This window comes from Coniophora puteana, assembly GCF_000271625.1.
Source record: "Coniophora puteana RWD-64-598 SS2 unplaced genomic scaffold CONPUscaffold_4, whole genome shotgun sequence".
Classification (NCBI taxonomy): domain Eukaryota; kingdom Fungi; phylum Basidiomycota; class Agaricomycetes; order Boletales; family Coniophoraceae; genus Coniophora; species Coniophora puteana.
Genome location: NW_006913056.1, coordinates 1,587,141 through 1,605,187, shown reverse-complemented (window position 1 = coordinate 1,605,187; position 18,047 = coordinate 1,587,141). Strand labels below are relative to the sequence as shown.

At 50.0% G+C, this 18,047-nt stretch overlaps 8 protein-coding genes across 8 annotated transcripts; 3 read left to right on the top strand and 5 right to left on the bottom strand.

Moving 5' to 3' along the window:
• Window positions 1–273: 273 nt before the first annotated feature.
• On the bottom strand, window positions 274–1,094 carry CONPUDRAFT_101631 (epsilon subunit of F1F0-ATP synthase N-terminal domain-containing protein). Its single transcript, XM_007768742.1, has 4 exons — window positions 932–1,094; window positions 724–877; window positions 582–670; window positions 274–527 (listed from the first exon to the last, which is right to left on the bottom strand). The coding sequence occupies exons 1-4, from the start codon at window positions 1,055–1,057 to the stop codon at window positions 399–401; spliced, it is 498 nt and encodes a 165-aa protein (XP_007766932.1). The 5' UTR covers window positions 1,058–1,094; the 3' UTR covers window positions 274–398.
• Window positions 1,095–1,294: 200 nt separating this feature from the next.
• Window positions 1,295–4,311, bottom strand: CONPUDRAFT_101628 (glutamate-cysteine ligase catalytic subunit). The gene is made up of 14 exons (XM_007768741.1): window positions 4,019–4,311; window positions 3,841–3,965; window positions 3,670–3,789; window positions 3,440–3,616; window positions 3,248–3,387; window positions 3,041–3,195; window positions 2,859–2,975; window positions 2,661–2,808; window positions 2,497–2,609; window positions 2,247–2,444; window positions 1,909–2,199; window positions 1,735–1,852; window positions 1,565–1,685; window positions 1,295–1,511 (listed from the first exon to the last, which is right to left on the bottom strand). The coding sequence occupies exons 1-14, from the start codon at window positions 4,166–4,168 to the stop codon at window positions 1,424–1,426; spliced, it is 2,061 nt and encodes a 686-aa protein (XP_007766931.1). The 5' UTR covers window positions 4,169–4,311; the 3' UTR covers window positions 1,295–1,423.
• Window positions 4,312–4,457: 146 nt separating this feature from the next.
• On the bottom strand, window positions 4,458–6,850 carry CONPUDRAFT_121419 (APG6-domain-containing protein). Its single transcript, XM_007768740.1, has 6 exons — window positions 6,491–6,850; window positions 5,655–6,430; window positions 5,401–5,608; window positions 5,265–5,356; window positions 4,997–5,209; window positions 4,458–4,947 (listed from the first exon to the last, which is right to left on the bottom strand). Exons 1-6 carry the CDS (start codon window positions 6,527–6,529, stop codon window positions 4,809–4,811), a joined length of 1,467 nt encoding a protein of 488 aa, XP_007766930.1. The 5' UTR covers window positions 6,530–6,850; the 3' UTR covers window positions 4,458–4,808.
• A 62-nt stretch (window positions 6,851–6,912) lies between these two features.
• Window positions 6,913–8,935, top strand: CONPUDRAFT_101622 (uncharacterized protein; the record flags this gene model as incomplete). Its single annotated transcript, XM_007768739.1, has 2 exons — window positions 6,913–7,221; window positions 7,274–8,935. A coding segment is annotated over exon 2 (1,662 nt), but the record flags the coding sequence as incomplete, so codon positions are not given.
• Window positions 8,936–9,690: 755 nt separating this feature from the next.
• CONPUDRAFT_136219 (IMS-domain-containing protein) lies at window positions 9,691–12,721 on the top strand. Its single transcript, XM_007768738.1, has 17 exons — window positions 9,691–9,794; window positions 9,841–9,910; window positions 9,964–10,051; window positions 10,113–10,141; window positions 10,196–10,315; window positions 10,370–10,439; window positions 10,491–10,638; window positions 10,700–10,817; window positions 10,872–10,883; window positions 10,933–10,947; window positions 11,006–11,140; window positions 11,198–11,349; window positions 11,404–11,543; window positions 11,605–11,666; window positions 11,727–11,843; window positions 11,905–12,584; window positions 12,642–12,721. The coding sequence occupies exons 1-16, from the start codon at window positions 9,709–9,711 to the stop codon at window positions 12,469–12,471; spliced, it is 1,929 nt and encodes a 642-aa protein (XP_007766928.1). The 5' UTR covers window positions 9,691–9,708; the 3' UTR covers window positions 12,472–12,584; window positions 12,642–12,721.
• An 84-nt stretch (window positions 12,722–12,805) lies between these two features.
• On the top strand, window positions 12,806–15,142 carry CONPUDRAFT_164072 (uncharacterized protein). Its single transcript, XM_007768737.1, has 5 exons — window positions 12,806–13,195; window positions 13,250–13,385; window positions 13,439–14,294; window positions 14,364–14,840; window positions 14,927–15,142. The coding sequence occupies exons 1-5, from the start codon at window positions 13,075–13,077 to the stop codon at window positions 15,080–15,082; spliced, it is 1,746 nt and encodes a 581-aa protein (XP_007766927.1). The 5' UTR covers window positions 12,806–13,074; the 3' UTR covers window positions 15,083–15,142.
• A 39-nt stretch (window positions 15,143–15,181) lies between these two features.
• On the bottom strand, window positions 15,182–16,257 carry CONPUDRAFT_89055 (uncharacterized protein; the record flags this gene model as incomplete). Its single annotated transcript, XM_007768736.1, has 6 exons — window positions 15,182–15,475; window positions 15,528–15,602; window positions 15,657–15,686; window positions 15,736–15,844; window positions 15,908–16,062; window positions 16,117–16,257. 6 exons carry the CDS (start codon window positions 16,255–16,257, stop codon window positions 15,182–15,184), a joined length of 804 nt encoding a protein of 267 aa, XP_007766926.1.
• A 93-nt stretch (window positions 16,258–16,350) lies between these two features.
• CONPUDRAFT_81148 (uncharacterized protein) lies at window positions 16,351–17,500 on the bottom strand. Its single transcript, XM_007768340.1, has 7 exons — window positions 17,387–17,500; window positions 17,195–17,325; window positions 17,106–17,147; window positions 16,914–17,056; window positions 16,786–16,864; window positions 16,559–16,738; window positions 16,351–16,479 (listed from the first exon to the last, which is right to left on the bottom strand). The coding sequence occupies exons 2-5, from the start codon at window positions 17,231–17,233 to the stop codon at window positions 16,852–16,854; spliced, it is 237 nt and encodes a 78-aa protein (XP_007766530.1). The 5' UTR covers window positions 17,234–17,325; window positions 17,387–17,500; the 3' UTR covers window positions 16,351–16,479; window positions 16,559–16,738; window positions 16,786–16,851.
• Window positions 17,501–18,047: the final 547 nt, after the last annotated feature.

Here is an 18,047-nt window from a genome sequence, read left to right as displayed (position 1 = left end):
TTTGAAGAGCTCAGCAAAAGTGTGAAAAAGGTCATAGTCCAATCCCTCGAAATCGAGTGCATCCTTTAAACGCGGGGTGCGCATGATGGTGGTCACGAAAACATACTACGCACCGGCGCGTCCGTGGCACACGTCCCCCCGCAAGCGCCCTCACGGTACCTGACGCGACCTGAACCAACTCTAGATCTGCTCGCCCACTGTATGGCACAAGAATCCATATGCTCATGAATATGCGCCTTGAGAACACAGGACGCTGCTACAGTGTTCAGGTGCATAAAGTTCTTAGCTGCTCACGCCATTCCGGTTACTTCGGCTGGTGTGTGTGCAGACAATACAGGGATAAAGCCGCAGGATGATATCTATTTGGCTAAGGGAGACTCGAGAGGATCTAAATTAAATTATTTCGAGCCAAGAGCGTGCTGCAGAGCTTCGTAAACGTCTGCCTCTATCCGTGCCTCCAACTTGTCCTCCTCGGAGCCGTTGCCTGCAGCGACCTTCAGAGCCTCCTGGAGATTAGCACGAACAGCCTGGTGCGCATATTTAGAATATGCGACCAAGTTGGAAATTGTTTGGGAGCGCACCTCAGCAGAGAAGTTCTCAAGAGGGGCCGCCTCAACCACGTTTATGGTCAGCTTGTTACCCGGGTGAACGTTGGCAAATCCACCAGAGACTAATTCTCAACGTGAGCACCGGAAGGGGAGTTCGCGTGATGTAAACACGCACCAAACCATTTCTTGGAAGCGCTGCCAGACTCAATAACCTCTACAACTCCAGGGCGAAGGGCCTCGATAGAAGGAACGTGGTTGGCGAGGATACCCATGTCACCGGTCGCGGCAGCCACGTTGACCTGAATAACCTCGCTGGAAGTGTAGATTGCCTGGAAAAATGCATTCGACCTACGAATTTTAAGAAGGAGTTAGTGTGGACTGACCTGGTGAGGGAGGACAAGAGAGAGGTTAATCCTGTCAGAGGCAGCCTCAGCGTAGCCGCGGCGAGCGACGGCAAAGGATGCGGGTGCACGTCGAGCAGCAGATGAGATCAGGCGCAGCGCAGACATTTTGGTCAGAGAGGTTCGGGGAGTGTTCCAACAAGTCTATACCGCCGCGCTTAGGCGGTTCGGATTGAGCCGGGCAACTTGTCGTATAAGTTATTGCTTCCGAGGCCTTCCGTCCGCGTCAAGGCCAAGTACCACAAGCCTTCATATTTTCAAAGTGTGAGCAAAGGACGAGTCCCCCAATGTTTGCAAGCCTCCTTCCAAACCCGTTCACGACGAAGCACGCAGATACCCAAGAGTCGGATCAATAGCAAAAGTGACAAAGATACATTCTATATAACATTATATAACAGTGTCCCGGTCTCATCCCATGCTCTAAGACCCTATATGCGATAAATTACCTGTCTCAACAATACGACGTCAACAAGATCAATGCCCATTAACACCACGCCATTTCGGTACTTCAGGCGAATAGTCTTCTGGAAGTAGCTCAGGTGCTCGCAAAATGCCACGCTCCCTGTAATAAACAAATCAAAACCTGAAGGTGTGCTCAGATAAATCCTGGCTCACAGCTGATCAACAGCTATCATCAGGTCGTAGTTGATCTCTTGGGAGACAACTGAATCAGACTTGTAATCCGGGTGAGCCCGGATGAAGTTCCGTATCCACGTCGCTGGCGTTTGTAAAGAGCCTAGAAAGGTTGATGAGTATGTGACATAGCCAAGAATGTTGGTGCCCACCATTGGCTCTTCGCCGGACTAGGTCAACGTATTGGTCAATTCGAACCCGGTCGGCAGCGTCAATATCCAATGTCTCGAGGTATGACTTCACTAGACTGATCAATCCTGGGTACTCGCCCTTGATAATTTGATTCCATAAGTAAACTGCCTTCGAAATAATCTCATATTCCTAACCTTGCCGTTGATTATCTCGTTAACAGTCATTTCTTCGTACTCCTCTTCCGGAAGCTTATCTTCGAGCCATGATGGCTTTGGCAAAGATGCAAAACAGTTACGAAGCTTCTTCTCCTTGATAGGTTTCACACCATTTGTCTCTTCAACTGGAGAAGAACTACCAGAAGAAGAACAGCTACTACCACTGGGCGTTGGTGACGTGTGGCCCGGAGGCAAAACGTTTCTGCGGAAGTAGAAGGAACCCTCGCGAGCTGCGTTTCTCTTCTGCGCCCGTGCCATGTTGTCGTCGACCTGGGACAAGTGAGAAGATAGTTTTTTCAAGGCTATAAGACTCCTACCTTAGAAATAGGAATATAGAAGTTGAGATTAAAACTGAGAATGGCTCGAGAAAGGAGCACTATGAACACCGAAAAGGCCGCATTCTCGAAGTCCGTCATCTGAACCTCCATACTCCGAAACTCAACGCGCCAGCCAATGGGTGAGCCAGGCGGTGGAGGTTTAAACCGGAGAGTTTGCCAATTCGTGGATTGAATGTTCTATAAATGGCTCGTTGATAATAGCTACGCGGTCATCGTGAATGTGCTATACCTCGAAATGGTCATTGCTGGTCTTGTCGTCTTGGTTTATTGTTTCAGAGAAGACGACGAGTGGGTCACGAATAAACAGGTGTGAGATGTGTTTTGCAAGCCGGTCGTCAATGCCTGATCAAAGGTCACTACAGCAGTCCCGTCAGCCAAAGAACTGACGCGCACCATGGTCTGCAAGCCGACTATAGATATGAGCGTCATAGGGTACATCCGTGTCGTTGTATTCGGGCTTGTTTATCCATTCGTTGGACAAGTACAAGTCAACGCTGTCGTAGCGAGACTTGGGGATCCTGAACCTGTTGGCCTCAAGAGGCTTTCACCAAATGTGAAGAAGGTAATGTGAGTTTCAAAGAGAAACCCCACCTTCAATCCGCGTTCTTCTGGGGTGCGATCGTCCACACTGCCCGCAATGACGTTCCACCGACAATCAACGTCAGCAAGGTATCCTCGCCAAGCTGGACTAGCGGCAGTCAAGGCAAGCTACAGCAGTGACAAAAGTATGAGCAGTGCCGAAGTTCATACATCATGCGCGTGTCAAGTCTCACCATGATTGGCCCAATGGGGATCAAAGCATCGTACATGCGTCTCGCTTCTTCGACGTTACAGGACTGAAACGTTAGCTGGAGGCAGCAGCAGCCCATCCCGAAGCCCATGGCATCCAGATAGATATGATCAACCAAAGCAGCACCGTTTTTTGCCTCTAAGAAGGAATATGTTACCCACTGCGCAAAGGTCAGTGCGGGCAGGTATACCTTTATCTTCGGGGTAAATATCTCTCTGCCATGGAATTGTCGGATCTACGAACGGCCGAGGTGTCTTCTCATCAACAAAAATCGGTAGATTAATAGCTACTTTGGAACCACGTCTGGTCCTGATATTCGCAGTCAGAGTGCTGAGAATGGTAGGGGTGAGTTCAAATTTGGAACTACTGGTGTCAGACATACGGAAATCGCGCATGAGGATTGGTGATCTCCTCCGGGAGGAAAAGGCTGTGACTAGACTTTGCATCATCGGGACTGTAGTATGGCTCAGTAAAGACACCAGGAGCTCCAAGTCTTGGAAAGGAGGTAAAGGTAATGGGTATCTCGTTCTCTTTAAGATGTTTTCGGGCAAGCAAGCGTCTGTCCACCGCGCCTGTCAATGGATGATACCAGGATGTAGTTAACAAACACACCTATAGTGCATGTTGGATTCTACTGATAGCAGGTCAGGGATAGATCCTGTGTAAGGTGCCCCGGGAGTAGACTCGAGCATGTATCGACCATACTCTGGGTGGAAGGTCGCGATCGGCGGGCTGAGAAGCTGAGGTCAGGATACTGTGACCCCCTCCACTTAAGGGCCTTACCTGTCAGTGCCATCGTCCGTTAGGTCACTCACGACCTTGCTCAGTTTTGCAAGAATTTCTGTCTGGCGTAGTGAAAGCTTTGCATTCTTTTCTTCCTTATCCAGTACGACGACCATATATTCGAGCTTCGGGGCCACTCAGTTATCTTATCGGAGATACAAAAGACCCTGCCAAATACCTCATCTCCCCACAAAAGTTCGTCACCGTGCCGATTCCGTACCTCGTCCCAGATATGGAGAAACTGGTTGATGCCATGCTGGCGAACATGATCTGCGTATTGACGTGCTTCCTCCCATTGGAGAGGTGTTCCGAGATAGAGCAGTCCCATGGGTGGGGTAGGGGGTTATGAAGCTGAGCAACGGGTAAAATAGGTCGGGCAGGAAGAAAGATTGAGCGGGACAGATAACGGAGGGAGAAACCTAACCTTGGTTTTGAGAGCTTGCACTCATCATGGAGGAGATCACGACGGCCCGAACCCAGATTTGTAAGACACCGAAGATGATCGGTCTGGGCGAGATTTATCAGCAGACCTCGTCCGGTATATAATACAGGACCGGGAAGGTCCCACCGATGATCCGTAGCACCGGTGAATGGTAACAAAACTTCCATCATTATATGCAGTAACTAAGAGCATCCGATGTAGCGCTACTTAGCAAGAAATATGACTATCAATATGTTAGTCATGCTGGGATTGTTACCGCATGCAATTGGGTGGCACTCGGGCACTCCGATTTCGAGGTGCGCACGGTCAAAAACTTCAAATCCGAATCACCTGCCTTGTGTACTTACTGGAATTATACAGTAGTAGAGTATACCGACGTTTCTCCCATGCTAAGCGAAAATATGCATGACCATTTGCCGCTTGCCATTGCGCCATCGACAGATCGGGAAAGGAACTGGGAAAAGCCAACTCCGAGACACGGCAGAACATAAAAGTAGAAGGGATAGTGCGTAGGCCAACGTGGAACTTAGCCATTGCCGCCATTCGTCGTCCATTTCAGGACAATCTTGAGAGCGAGAAGGACGTGTCGCAGCGCACGCGTCCAGGCTTCTTCTTGGTTGAATTGCAATTTGACAGAGGCTTCACCAATTTTATCCTTTGATATCCTGTTTTCCCTTGAGAACCCGTGGTTGTCAGGATAACTAGCGCACTCACTGGTGCGGGAACTCCAGCGAAGGCTCCTGAGACTTCACATAGTCAACAAGTTGCTTCAGGCAGTCTAGGAAAGCGACCATGGCCAGATCAAAGCGTCGATTGTGCAGCAAGCGTCCAAGATGAAGTTCCGAAGAGGCATAAAGCTCGTAAATGGCCTTGTCTCCAATCACCTTTTCGATCCGAGAAAAAGAGCCCATGGGGACTAGTCGATATCTAAAAATGATTCTCAGAAAAACAAACAGGACTGTGTAGCCAGGGGCTAGCTTACGTCTCGAACGAGTAGTCCAGTTTTCGAGCGATTGTGTACAGAAGGAGAAGCGTCTGGCCCCACGCCGCATTCACTTCTGACCATTCCACCTGCTGTTGCTTTAGCTTTGCGAAAGCTAGCCCAAACTCGTCCTTACCGGAACGCCAGGGACTCGCCCAAGCCGAAGCCCATTGATTGTCCCGAAGACGCCATCATGGCCAATGCAGAACGCGTCATTATAAACGTTCGCTCGCTCTAATTTTTCCAGAGTCGCATAGTCGGCGGCATATGCCGCTCTCAGAGAAGCGAGCTGCGAAGCCTGGTCGGCGGAAGCAAGCAACTGCTCATTGTAGCCACGCCAGAAACTTGCAGCGGGTGAGACGGAGTTCCGATCGATCACATGGCACTCACTCGGTTTCCTCCTCCGCAAGTAGCTTCTCTTCGTGCTCAAGAATTCTGAGCTCCTCATCTAGCTGTTCCCTTTCGAGTTCTGCCTGGCGTAAGTGATCGATTGCTACGCGTTCCTCAGCCACTAGTTTCTCTATCTTTTTCTCCACTTCATCCTTGGGCATTTCTGAGGACTCCCGCTCTCTTTCCTTCTTGACTTCTTTTTCGAACGCAATGTAACCATCTCGTTCTTTCTTCGTTTCATCAAGTTGGCGTTGCAATGAGGCTAGCAAGATGTGGGCGCATTCCGCGCAGAGGGGGTGATCAATGTCCGTTCGAGTCGATAGAAGACTAAACAATCGAAGAGAAGAGCGAAGATGGTGCGAGATCGGGGTTGGAGACGGGTGATCGGGTCCCAAGAGAGATGATTGCTGGTCCTGAGCGATGACTTTGCCGTTGCCCCGAGGGCTGAAGTTCTGGTGTGCCATTGGAGCAGCGGAACTGGGGGCAGGAAGATCGTTGAGAACGCTTTCCTGGAGCAGCACAAATGACTCATTAGGAGGCAAATGAACACGCTGAGATTGTCTGTCGCGGGGCCGACTAGAATGAGACGTAGTAGGCTTCTCATGAGACGAGTGTTTCGAATGTTGCCACACATTCTTCACTGCGGAAGATGACGGAAGGTGGGCAAGTTGCTCGGCCTCCGACATGTAGCGGGCGGGCGAGGGAGGTGCACTCGGTAAAGAAGCACCGATCATGTCGTATGCTGAAGGCGTCAGATCCACAAGTGACGCGTCGAGCTACCAGTGAAGCAGCATCGGTTGAGCTATTTAGTTAGTGGCCATCAGAAGACGACGTACGTGCAAAGCTTCCTTGCATTGTTGACACACAAACGCCATACTTCCGGTGAGTTGAATATGAGGATACTGAGTTGACAGTGAGGAAAAGGGGTTTAGTCGTGGACGGCCAATGTCCAAGGCTATTGCGTGACGCAATTTGCGTCCACGCGGAGGTGATGGGCGCTTAATTATTGGACTCAACAAACATCACCAAATCTGGGCGGTTACCCAGGTTGGGTGATCCAGGTCTCCTCCCCCTTGACCAAGGCCAGCTCTGTTTCGGCATGCCTATGCATCTCCGATTCTTTACGGATGGTTGCAACCACAGTCTGAGTCTGATCCATACTTGTAACGCCGAAGGATCCGCTAGTCAACTCTAAATCCCCACAACCCATAGCGATGATGTCTTGCGGATCTGTTCTCCCAATCTCGATCGTATGCTCTATAGCTCTACAGGCAAAATTGACGCTTAGAGGGTTGAAGCAACGCTCTTCGATGGCTCATCTGCTCATTTAATTCATGGACTCGCCCCTCTCCTTCATCCAGAGGCGCAACAGGTGCGTAGCTATGGGGTTCACATACGTTATAGCTCGTGGTTGCCTGCATCGTGCGTTGATGCAGGGATATCCAACGCGCCGAACAAGCATGGCGCAGATACCTGAGCATGTCTCTCTGTCTCCCAATATTTAAGAACCTTTACCTTTTGAGAAGTCTTCCCAGAACAGCGCGCGCGTCGAACAACCCAACTCCAGGTTCGTATCGTACAACTGTTTCCATCACCTCGTGCCGATCTCATCCGCACAGATGGCGACTCGCATCTTTGCCTTAGTCATAGGCATCGACGAATACAAGTCTGGCGCTATTTGGAACCTAGATTCAAGCGCGGATGATGCCCGTTGCGTTAGCCAATGGCTCATGCAGAGCCTCGCGGTCCCGAAGGAACACATCCAGCTACTCGTCAACCAAGAGGCCACCAAGGCCGCTTTCGAGAACAAGTTCATGGAACATCTTATCAATAACCCCCACATCGAGCGTAACGACGCCATTTTGATCTACTTTGCCGGTCACGGTAGTATTATCCGTGCTCGCGAAGGCTGGTTCGAAAATGGCTCCGGGGATGCTCAGGCTCTGTGCACTTACGACTATGATAGCAAATCAGCGCTAGGACGTTGTGCTGGTATATCCGACAGATCACTTCTCGCCATGATCTCAGAGCTATCCGAAGTAAAGGGAAATAATACCACTTTGATTCTGGATTGCTGCTTCTCGTCCTCTTCCCTTTCGCCGAGTGCTCGAGATCGTCGGTTCGTCCGCTGCACGCCGACGCTGAAGGCCACGACCGATGACCTCTTTGGAGGTTTATGGAGGGGCGCCGTGGAGAAGAAATACCCTGCAGGCAGCGGTTTTCTTCAAGACGACTGCCGAAGTCACGTCACTATTTTACCTTGTCAACCAGGAGAGAAAGCCTCGGAAGAGAAAGATGGTGGCACGTTCACCAGAGAATTTATAGCCATGAGCAAAAGGACCACCCTTCATGATCTCCCTTGCTCCGAACTCATCCAACGCCTCTCGTCATCTCTGGGCAGAACTCATCATCAACATCCGGTTTGTGTGGGACATCATAGAGATCGTGTGTTGTTCTCCGGAGCTCCCTTTTCTCTTGATTCTCGTTTCGTGCCAATTGATGTCGACACATATGACTGTCGCGTCGAGATGGGCGCCATGCACGGAGTCGTTCTTGGTACTGAATTTAGCATTCACGGTCACAACCGACGGTGCTCGCTCAATCCGTCCTTGGATAACTGTCGTGTAATTGAAGTTTTTCCAACGTGGTCAATTGCGCGCCGCACTTCGCGAGACCGGACGCTCCAACTTGGCAGTTCTTGGGCACAAGTTCGACGATGGAATAATCGTACCCCTTTTCGCGTTCATGTCAAGAACACATTCTCCTCTTTCTTCAGAAAACTGATCTCATGCTTCAAGCCATCAACCGATATTGACGGCCTTTCTCTACATGACGAAATGAACATCGAACAGGTTCATAAGCCGGCTCTTGCTGATATATCTATCGGCGTCCATACTCATGATGTTCGCGTTGAGGCCCATGATCGTCTTATGCCTCCTCAACCTCACGCTTTTCGAATCGACAAAAGCACTAGCAGGTCAAGCATACTCGACGAGGCCGCACGCTTCTACATGCATCTTCACAGAACAAATCCGGAGAACCCATTCGAAAACCATCTTTCAATGGATTTATTCAAAGTTGAACCAAGATCGGGTCGCAAGATTGGTGCAAGCCTCGTCAATGATGGTGCAGCAAGCGTACTTCGAGGTCGAGGCGCTTATTACGGCGTAACCATTCGTAATAATTCCAACTCAGAACTTTGGCCTTACCTCGCTTTCATGGACGTCAATGGCTTCGACATCCATTTCTTATACCATCCGTCCCCAACTACTGAGGTCGCTCCTCTCCCCCCTCACAGTAGTATAGATATCGGATGCAACCAGTCTTTGGGCCCGCCATTCATATTTCCCCCACTTCTGGACGGCGGGCGTGACTCTGGATTCTTGAAACTCTTCGTTTCCACGACGTACACGTCAATGGGGCAACTAGAGCAGAAAGGCGCGTCACTCAACCTGCAACCCAGCTCTGGCTCGGAGCTGTCTCCAGCTACCACTCGAAGCTTTACATTTACGCGACCTCAGTGGGACACTTCGCTCGTTCGTCTGGATTTTGATAATCCTGAATAGGGCGGGCTTTCACGAGGCTGAGCTAGAATCAGTCAACTTTCTGTCTCGATAAAATATGACGAGGACGACTGGGAAATCCTTGTCTTATATGCGCATATACTATGCCTTTTACAATACCTATGCTATGATCTTATGTTTTCGCTTTCATGCTCCAAGAGCAAGCAGGTTTGAAACTTGCTTTCAAAGGCGCAAGCGCTCATGCACATGCTTCGTAACTCCGTGTTTTAAATTTGTCGCGATGTCATTAATATTAGTAATATTGAGTATCATGTCACGTGCAACGCGTTTAATTCCGCGGCGCGTGGCGGTATTAAGCGCTGGCGTAACTGCATAAGTGTTCTAGCACCACACTGTACTTCAGGCTTTCCATGCCTACATTTGACCGTGATTGCCTTTGACTGAAGCGTACCTAACTGTCGGAATCCCCATACCTAGTTGCAACACTAATCAATCGAAGACAACCGTCCTCCGCCTTGTCGTGGATCTTCATGGTCGAGTCGAGTTTGCCCAAGCCATCCCCTGACTCCGCCAGTCTAGTCCGACGCTTAGCCGGCGCCTCTGTCACTAAAGCGGGGTGGGTACCTTTGCCTCCGTGCGCACCTCAAACTTACCACAACCAGACTTGACAACGACCAGTCTGAAATCAACCGCATTATAGCAGAAGCTTCGAAGGGATCCAAGTTCTATGAGGTATACGCAGCAACACGGTGGCAATGAAACGTATGCACCTAATGTTCCCCTAGAATGAGAAGCGGAAGGACAAAGAGCTATCAGAACGTATTGAGCGGATACTCAAGCAACGCGATGAAGTGCTGCAGGGAGCTAACACCCGTAGGTCTTATCTTCAAGCCCGCCCACCCTACAAGCTTTCTGAAACACCTTATACATACAGGAGCTATCGAGAAGGAACTCGATCATACAGTGAGGCAACGCGTATCTCTCCTCATTGTATAACCATTGAATCACAAACGACAGATCGAAGTGCTTGAGTCGCAACGCGACCTCAGTCAGTACATCGTACATGTCGACATGGATGCCTTTTTCGCCAATGTTGAGCTTCTCGACGATCCATCTCTAGCGGGTAAACCTTTTGGTGTGAGTCGATCTATTATAGAGTTGTTACAGTCCAACTCAACACGCCTGATACAGGTTGGTGGTGGTGTAATGAGTACCGCTTCCTACGAAGCTCGGAAGTTTGGAGTGCGGTCCGGCATGCCAAGTTAGTAACTGATACTGCCTCGAAAGCAACCATGAACTGATCTCGTTTCAGCGTTCATCGCCAAGAAACTATGTCCAGACTTAATTGTCGTTTACAGCCACTATGCCCGCTATAACGAGATGTCAAACAAGGTAATGAGCATTTTCAGGAGATACGATCCTACTATGTATGCTGCAGGCTGCGATGAGGGATATCTCAAGTACGTCGATATATGACTGTCGGACAGTCCTCGCATCATGTCATCTTTTTATTCACAACAGCATCACAAAATATTGCCGCGAACACAATCTCTCGCCAGATGCCTGCGTTCAGGAGATTCGTGAAACTGTTCAGAAAGAAACTCAATTGACAGTAAGCGCCGGCATAGCACCTAACAAGGTGAGCGCTTTCTTTGTCGCGTCCAGAAACGTATTAGATGAGTTGTGCCACTAGATGCTAGCAAAGGTGAGCCCACATTTATCCTTCGGCCGGGGACCACCTGATCTCTTGGTAGATATGCTCAGATAAGGTAATGAATCTTTTTTGTGCATGTTTGCAGGAGCTCAACTCAGAGCTCGGGCACGTAGAAGAAACCGAACGGGCAATTCCACCTTGAGTTTGAGCCTGGCGTCATCAAGGACTTCATGAAAGACCTTTCCATTCGCAAGGTGCCTGGCGTAGGTCGAGTCAACGAACGATTGCTTGAAGCTATTGGTATACATGTGAGATTCATGCTCTAGACTTTCTAGCAGTCAAATCTCATGCGTTGCCTTATTCAGACTTGCGGAGACATAATCCAGCACCGAGCAGCATTGTACCTCATGGACAAACAATTCGGACTGAATTTCCTCCTAAATACTCATCTGGGCATAGCTTCCAACGTTGTGCAACCAATTACTAGGGATCTCAGGAAAAGTATTGGTGCCGAGAGGTACTGTGCCTATCGCCCGTTCGAATAACAATCCGCTGAGATCCACATTTGTAGGACGTTCAGTCCCATCTCAGATCGTTACAGGATATTTGCTAAATTAGAAGATGTATGTGCCGAATTAGAAAAGGACATGGATTCGGGCGGCTGGACTGGTAAGACGGTTACGCTGAAATTTAAACTTGACACTTTTCAAGGTGTGTACACCAACGTGCTTTCCAAACAATCAAACACGCGTCAGAACTGAATGCATCGAAGTCTTTACACGGGCCAAGTCTTTTGATCGGTGGGTAAGCAGCAAGAAAGAAGACCTCTTTGCTGTGCGTGTCTCCCATCCAGTCCTTTGGCAGTGGGGCTTGTACGACCTGACGATTGCGCAGATTGGCAAGGAATTATTGATCCCCGAACTCCCAGTAACAATACGACTCATAGGATTGAGAGTGACCAAACTGAAGGATCTTCGGGAAAAACCATCTTCGGGAAATGGGATCAAAAGAGTGAGTCTCGGCGCCCGCCCGTGTACTGATTGAGATACTACAAATGACCCGTTTGGTATAGTTTTTTGAGAGCGCGCCCTCGTCACCACGCAAGAGACAGCGGTTAGACTCAGACTCCGTACGTAACGACCCGCATGCCAGGGTGCTGCATCAACCCATGGAGGATGCGATGCCGGGCTTTCACGAAGAAGAGGACATGCCCCTTTCTCAGGCGGAAATTGAAGATGGCGAGGATCTCGATAGTGAAAATGTTGAGTCTCCTGCGCAGTCTATCGAATCATCGCGCCGAGCTCCTGTGTCTGCGCCCTCTCGAATGGCCACCTACAAAGCTCCTGCAACGGGTAGTTCAGAGAAAGAGAGAGATGAATTTTCGTCATCAACGTCGAGAAAGCCAAAATCAGCATGCCGGGACGAGGTTGAACCTACTGAAGGACTCACTTGCCCAATATGCCAGAAGATGCTTGCGACGGACAACCAAGGGCTGAATGCTCATATTGATTTCTGTCTTAGCAAGTCCGCAATTGCAGAGGCTCAGGCCGATCCACAGCCCGAGTCCCCTCTACGGCGTCCTCGTAGTCGAACACCGGTTGATACGTGGTGGACACAGCGACGACGACGAAAAACATGACATTACATTCGAGCCAGATAGTTGATCTTATGGGAGAACGGGGGACAATTATATATTGACTTTGATGTCTACTGACTATATTCCACGTCCTATCATAAGCACGTCCTTTTGCGGTTCGTTGCGACTTTAATCTTGCTTTAGTCTCCCGGCTTAGGCAGACCATATATCAGAAGGTGCTCGATATCAGGCTTTTGCCTGAGGTTGGCTTGAGTGGACGTCGGATTGGTCTGTAAGTTGAAGCCGCGGATGCAATAGGCGCGCGTGGATGACTCTCACGTGATCCAAAATCAATCCCGCGCGAACCGCCGTTCCGAACGTCCCTCGATGACATACGGTGCCGCAGTCTCCCAACTGCGCTCAGGATCGCTCAGGTCCTCCTCCGTTGAGCGCTGGGCATCAATATCCGCTAGAAAACCTATATGGGCACACCCTGATACCCTTCCATGCTCCCGTATCAGCCAGAACTCTCGTCCATGTCGCTATGCGAGCACAAATTCTTCATCGACTTCCACCGTGCAAACTAGTAAGCGGAAGGCAGATGGGCCACTACAATCCAAGGCTCTCACTCTGTTGAACAAAACAATATCTTTGCTTCCTCATGCAATGCCATCTCAGGCGGCTCAGGGACGTAGCATTGTCGATTCCTCTCAGTTCTGGACTGGTGTCTTGGGCAACACTAGCTCAGCTATCTCCTCCCGCGAGCAATTTCCGGCCAACGTCATAGGTAGATATATCTTTGTATCACTTTTATGCTGCCCTAAATTGTTAAAACCTCCAGTGATTGGTGTCGACGGGTGGTCGCAAGCACCAACGTTACTATCGGCGTTAGTGGAGGAGCCATATTCATCAGATAAAACCTATAGCGACGCACTCCATAATCGCTGGGCGGAGGGCCCTCGTAAAGTCACTGTTAGGTCAGCCCTCTATGCTCTCATGTCAGCAGCTTGCTAACCTAATTGATGGCTAGATATGGCTCACCAGTCCAGAGCAACAGCAGTGCTTTCGAAACGGAGGTCATCATTCCTTCAACATGGCTGCAGCGGCTAGACGTCCCACTGCAGGTCACCGAGCTTCACCCAACGCTTCTCCGCAACGGTGAACCAAGCCCCGAGTCTGCAGAGAAGTTGATTTCCGCGGACGCCGTCATTCTCTCGTGGAACCCCCTGACGACTCCGGTTTCTGCGTTGAAGACGAAAGCGGGAGACCTTCTTCGGCGACCGAATGTTATCCTCACCATCACTTCCTCCGTACCTGACTCCCAGATGGAGCACATACAGGAGCTCCTCAACAGAGACGACATCCGCCCGGGGAAGATTGTTACTGTCGACCCATCACGTGGTCTCAGCGCCATCATGGAGCTCAAGGCTGATCCTAAATCTTCCTCTAGCGTCCTGAAGTACCAGATAGACTTCTCGGGATCGCAGGTGTCTGCCCTATCTATGAAACTGGATGCGATTCTTTCCGGCACTGTAGCCGAGGGTTGGAGCGTTGCGAGTCGTAGGGCTTTTTCGCAGATGCACGCTGTGCACGACCTCATCTCAAGAATGTTGGACCAGGAGAAGAGGGCATTGGGGAAGGTTCTCTGCAGTATTCACGATATACGGCAACAAATTGAGGAGCTGCGCGTCAAAGCTGAAGTTGACGTTTTAGGTCCATCTGGAGAGAAAAATATCGTGAACGTAGCCTTGGAATCGGCACGCAAAGAGCTAAAAGCCAAACTGGATTCGCTGACGTTTTGGAGAATGGTGTGGCGAATTGACGAGATAGCTTCAACTGTTGGTGCTACTTTGGATGCACATTGGTGCAAGCATCTCGAGAGCCAGGTAATAGCATCCGCCCACATAACATTATTAAGACACAAACTAACGCATTCTCAAAAGCTTTTACTTCAGACAGGCAAATTATCGTCGCTACAGGACAAATACACATCTCAAACCATGTCGTTCCTTGCCTCCCTTCATGAGCCATCCCCAGCCGCGAGTCTCCACTCGGCTGTTTTGGTAAATCGGCTCCAGCAACTATCCTCTTCTCCTTCGTATGCTCTCAATACGGACACGTTGACTGGGCCGATATACAAACGGCGTGCGCAGATCCTCGGCTATCCCACCCCACGCCTACACATCAAGGCCCAGCAAGCAGTTGCCGGGACATTTACCGGCCTCTTCGGTGGCGCCGGGCTTTCTTGGTGGCTCGCATTCAGCGAAAACATCGTTGGCATCGCGGGTGCCGAAGCGGCCACCGCGGCTGGGGCAGGCGGCCTCGTTGCCGCCCTGAGCTTGAGGTGGGCAGTGGGCAAGTGGCAAAAGGCGAAGAAGCGATGGCTGCAGGACTTTGATCGCGTCTGCGATGGAACACAGAGAGACCTTCAGGTACGACCTTCCTTTTCGCTTTTCGGAAATGAAATCGGGGGCTGAGTGCGCATATTCTCATACTTGATGTCTCCATTTGCATGCAGGCGACATTGAAGCGTGCGATTGACGACAACGTAACGATCATCGCATCTCAGGCCTGCGACCAGCTGCAGGAGCTCGCAGTCCAGCGAAAAGAAGAGATTGGTCGCTTGCAGGACGAACTTGCGGCTTTGAAAGCCGAATTAGACAAGGCTGGGTAGCAGACTCCCAAAGCTGATGTTATAACAGTAAATTATTTACTTAGAACTGTTTTACAATCCAGATACTATCCCGTGTCTCCAAGCAAGCAAGCAGCACAATCAGGGCTTCGCGTGTGGTACTTGCGAATGACCGCCACCTTGCCCAAGGTCATCGTCTTCGACGTCACTGTCATCTGCTATGCCGAAAATCTCTTCTCGTTCGTCCCATACGTCACCTAGTCGTGGTGCTTCCGCAGCACGTGCTTTAGACGCAGCACTGGACGTTTTGGCTGCAGGGGCAGAGGGTCTTGACTGATGGAGGGGGAGTAGCTGCGTGCCAGAAGCGCCCTCTTCATCTGATGCCTCCTCTTCCGAGAGCTCATCAGTGTTGACAGGGCGGTATAGGCGTGCGATCTGGGGACGGGCGTTGGGCGGGATGTTGTGCTAGCCTTAATGAGATACGCACCTCTCTACGATGACGGTAGTATTTCTCAATGTAAAACGCTACATAGAGGCCTAAGGCTGCCCCGAGAAGATTGGCCTGTATGAATACTTAGCACAGCGCATATTGGAAATTTCGACAATTCATGCATACCACAACGTCGCCAAATTCGAATTCTTTGTACTGAAAACCAGTCAAGAGCGAGGAAAGAAAAGGAGCACGATCGGCTTACTGGAAGGGTCGCTTGCACGACTTCGCTAATCAAGCCACCAAAGAAGAAGCATATTATGCCAGTGAAGATGAGCCCTGCGTGCCTCCAAAACCATATTCGACGTGCGTCCCTGAGCCGACACAATAGCTGGGCTCAACTCAATCGGTCATGAGACCAGCAAGGTGGGACTTACTCTTCGACATCGAGGATGAAATAAAAGACGCCCGTGGCGATGCAGAAGCAAAGGAAGTGCAGCACCTTGTCATTGAGGGGCAGGGAATGCCTCAAGTTGGTGAAGCCCAGGACGGCAAGTATGGTCATGATGATGCAGGTAAAGAGGACAAACCACTAGATAAATGGCGGTGAGTGATCGTTTGAGTCCATGTCAAGAGAAACACGGACTGGCCGAAAGCGCAGCGGTAAATTGTACTTTGGGAGGTGCAATGGGTGGGACTTCATGAGAGCCTTGGCCAGCTTGCGGGGGACCCTGCGCCAGCTGCGAGATTGGGGCTGAGAGTTGGAAAGGTGTATGGGCTGAGGCATGGTCGTGAGCCCATACGCGCAGGATGAGTCCCTATGAAAAATGACTCCGTCGCCACTCTTTGATACTCTTTCGTACTTATATCCCAACGAGTGGCAATATTCAAATTTCCCTTAAAGTAAGCCAATAGAGTACAAAGAGCAGCAATGTTATTTCGAATCGAAACCGTAGCGACAAAATGGTAGTGAATGGATCTATTTACACTCTTTGACGATTGTTCCTACCTGTTGCCAAAGAGTACGAACGAGAGCCAACGAGAGCCAATGAGCAATGAAAATGAAAGCATAGCACCGAAAATCTCACCGAAACAAAATAGTACGAAAGGCCAGCAAATGATAGCAATCGGAGAGAACGAGTGAAAAAGAGCAAGGAAAGTCGAATGAAGCAGCGTCGAATGGAAAGGGATGGGATCACGTTGTGTTGCGCTTGCGTTTTCCGAGAGCGGCTTTCGTCCTTCGCGTCCTTGAACTGCTGCTCGTAAATCTGCCATACAGATGAGCATTGCACGCAAGAGGGGCACCAAGACGAACCTGTTATGGATCCTCAGAGAGACTGCGAAAGTCACAACCAAGTACATGTCTTGTCGAGCGGCCAGGCTAAAATATATGCCTATAAACACCATTAGACATGCGAAGGGGAAAAGGAACCTGGAACTCACATAGTACATATCTCTGTCGGCATACTAATCCATCCAGTGCTTATCTTCCCGGTATCTTTAGGCCCTTCTTCTTCCGAGGCATCTCCTGAGACCGTGTCACAGACGTGCTGGCTGACGTGTTCGTGCGATGGGTTTTCGGGAGCCTGTAATCAGAGTAAAATGTGCATTCCAACAGAAAAATCTAAGACTTACCCCCAAAATGGAGCAAACGTTAACAGGGGCAAGCGGAGTGCACTGGCCACGTTGAGATTAGAGGTATTGCGACAGAACACACCACTTACCTCAATCCCGAGTCGCTTTGCTACTCTTTCTCCCTCCATCCTGTTTTCCCCCGCCTCTATCGTCTGTTTGCTTCTCCAGATGAGACACGCTAGTAGGCTTGTCTACATCCGTGATGTAATGACTACTATTTCTATTTGCATACTTTATTAGCACAAGTAGTCGCAGGCGCACGGGAAATAAGTAGTACTCACATACCAGGGAAGAACCATGCTGTCCGTGACCGACGCAGAGGGAGAAAACGTGCTGAAACAGAGACAAGACGGCACCAGCGTTGGTGCTAGCCGGGCAAGGAGGATGTCGTCGAGGGGAGTGGGAGACGTTGGGGAGAAAGGTGCATTCCAACAAATCTGCTTTCCCCAACGCGCCTTATCACGAAGTCAGGAGCACGACTGGATTAGGCAAGTTCTTTCAGACCCCGCAGTGGCGCAGCCCCCATAGGATCTCAAGGCAGCAGGCTGTTGTCTTCGGCTTTCACTGTTACTGCTGCAACCGGCTTGTTTTATTCGGAATTGACACAGAGATAATTAGAGCCACCTCAATCTCAGATAACCTAGTTAAAGCAAAGCTGGCATTGTATATAGCTCCCAGTGGATATAAGAAAAGACACCACCCTTTTACCAATCAGGATTAATGGTGCTACTGTGCCACGTCGCGACTCTTAATAGAATGGATTTGTGTTTGCACTGACACGATTTGGTTCGAGGGGATTCGAAACGGAGCCAGAATCAATATCATAAGCTAAGATTCAGATTGGGATCGAACACCAGGTTGACGATATTTGGTATGGAATTCAAATTCCATTCTCGCATTTCGACATCTTCTGTACTATTTCAGGCTATCATCTGGGCCCAA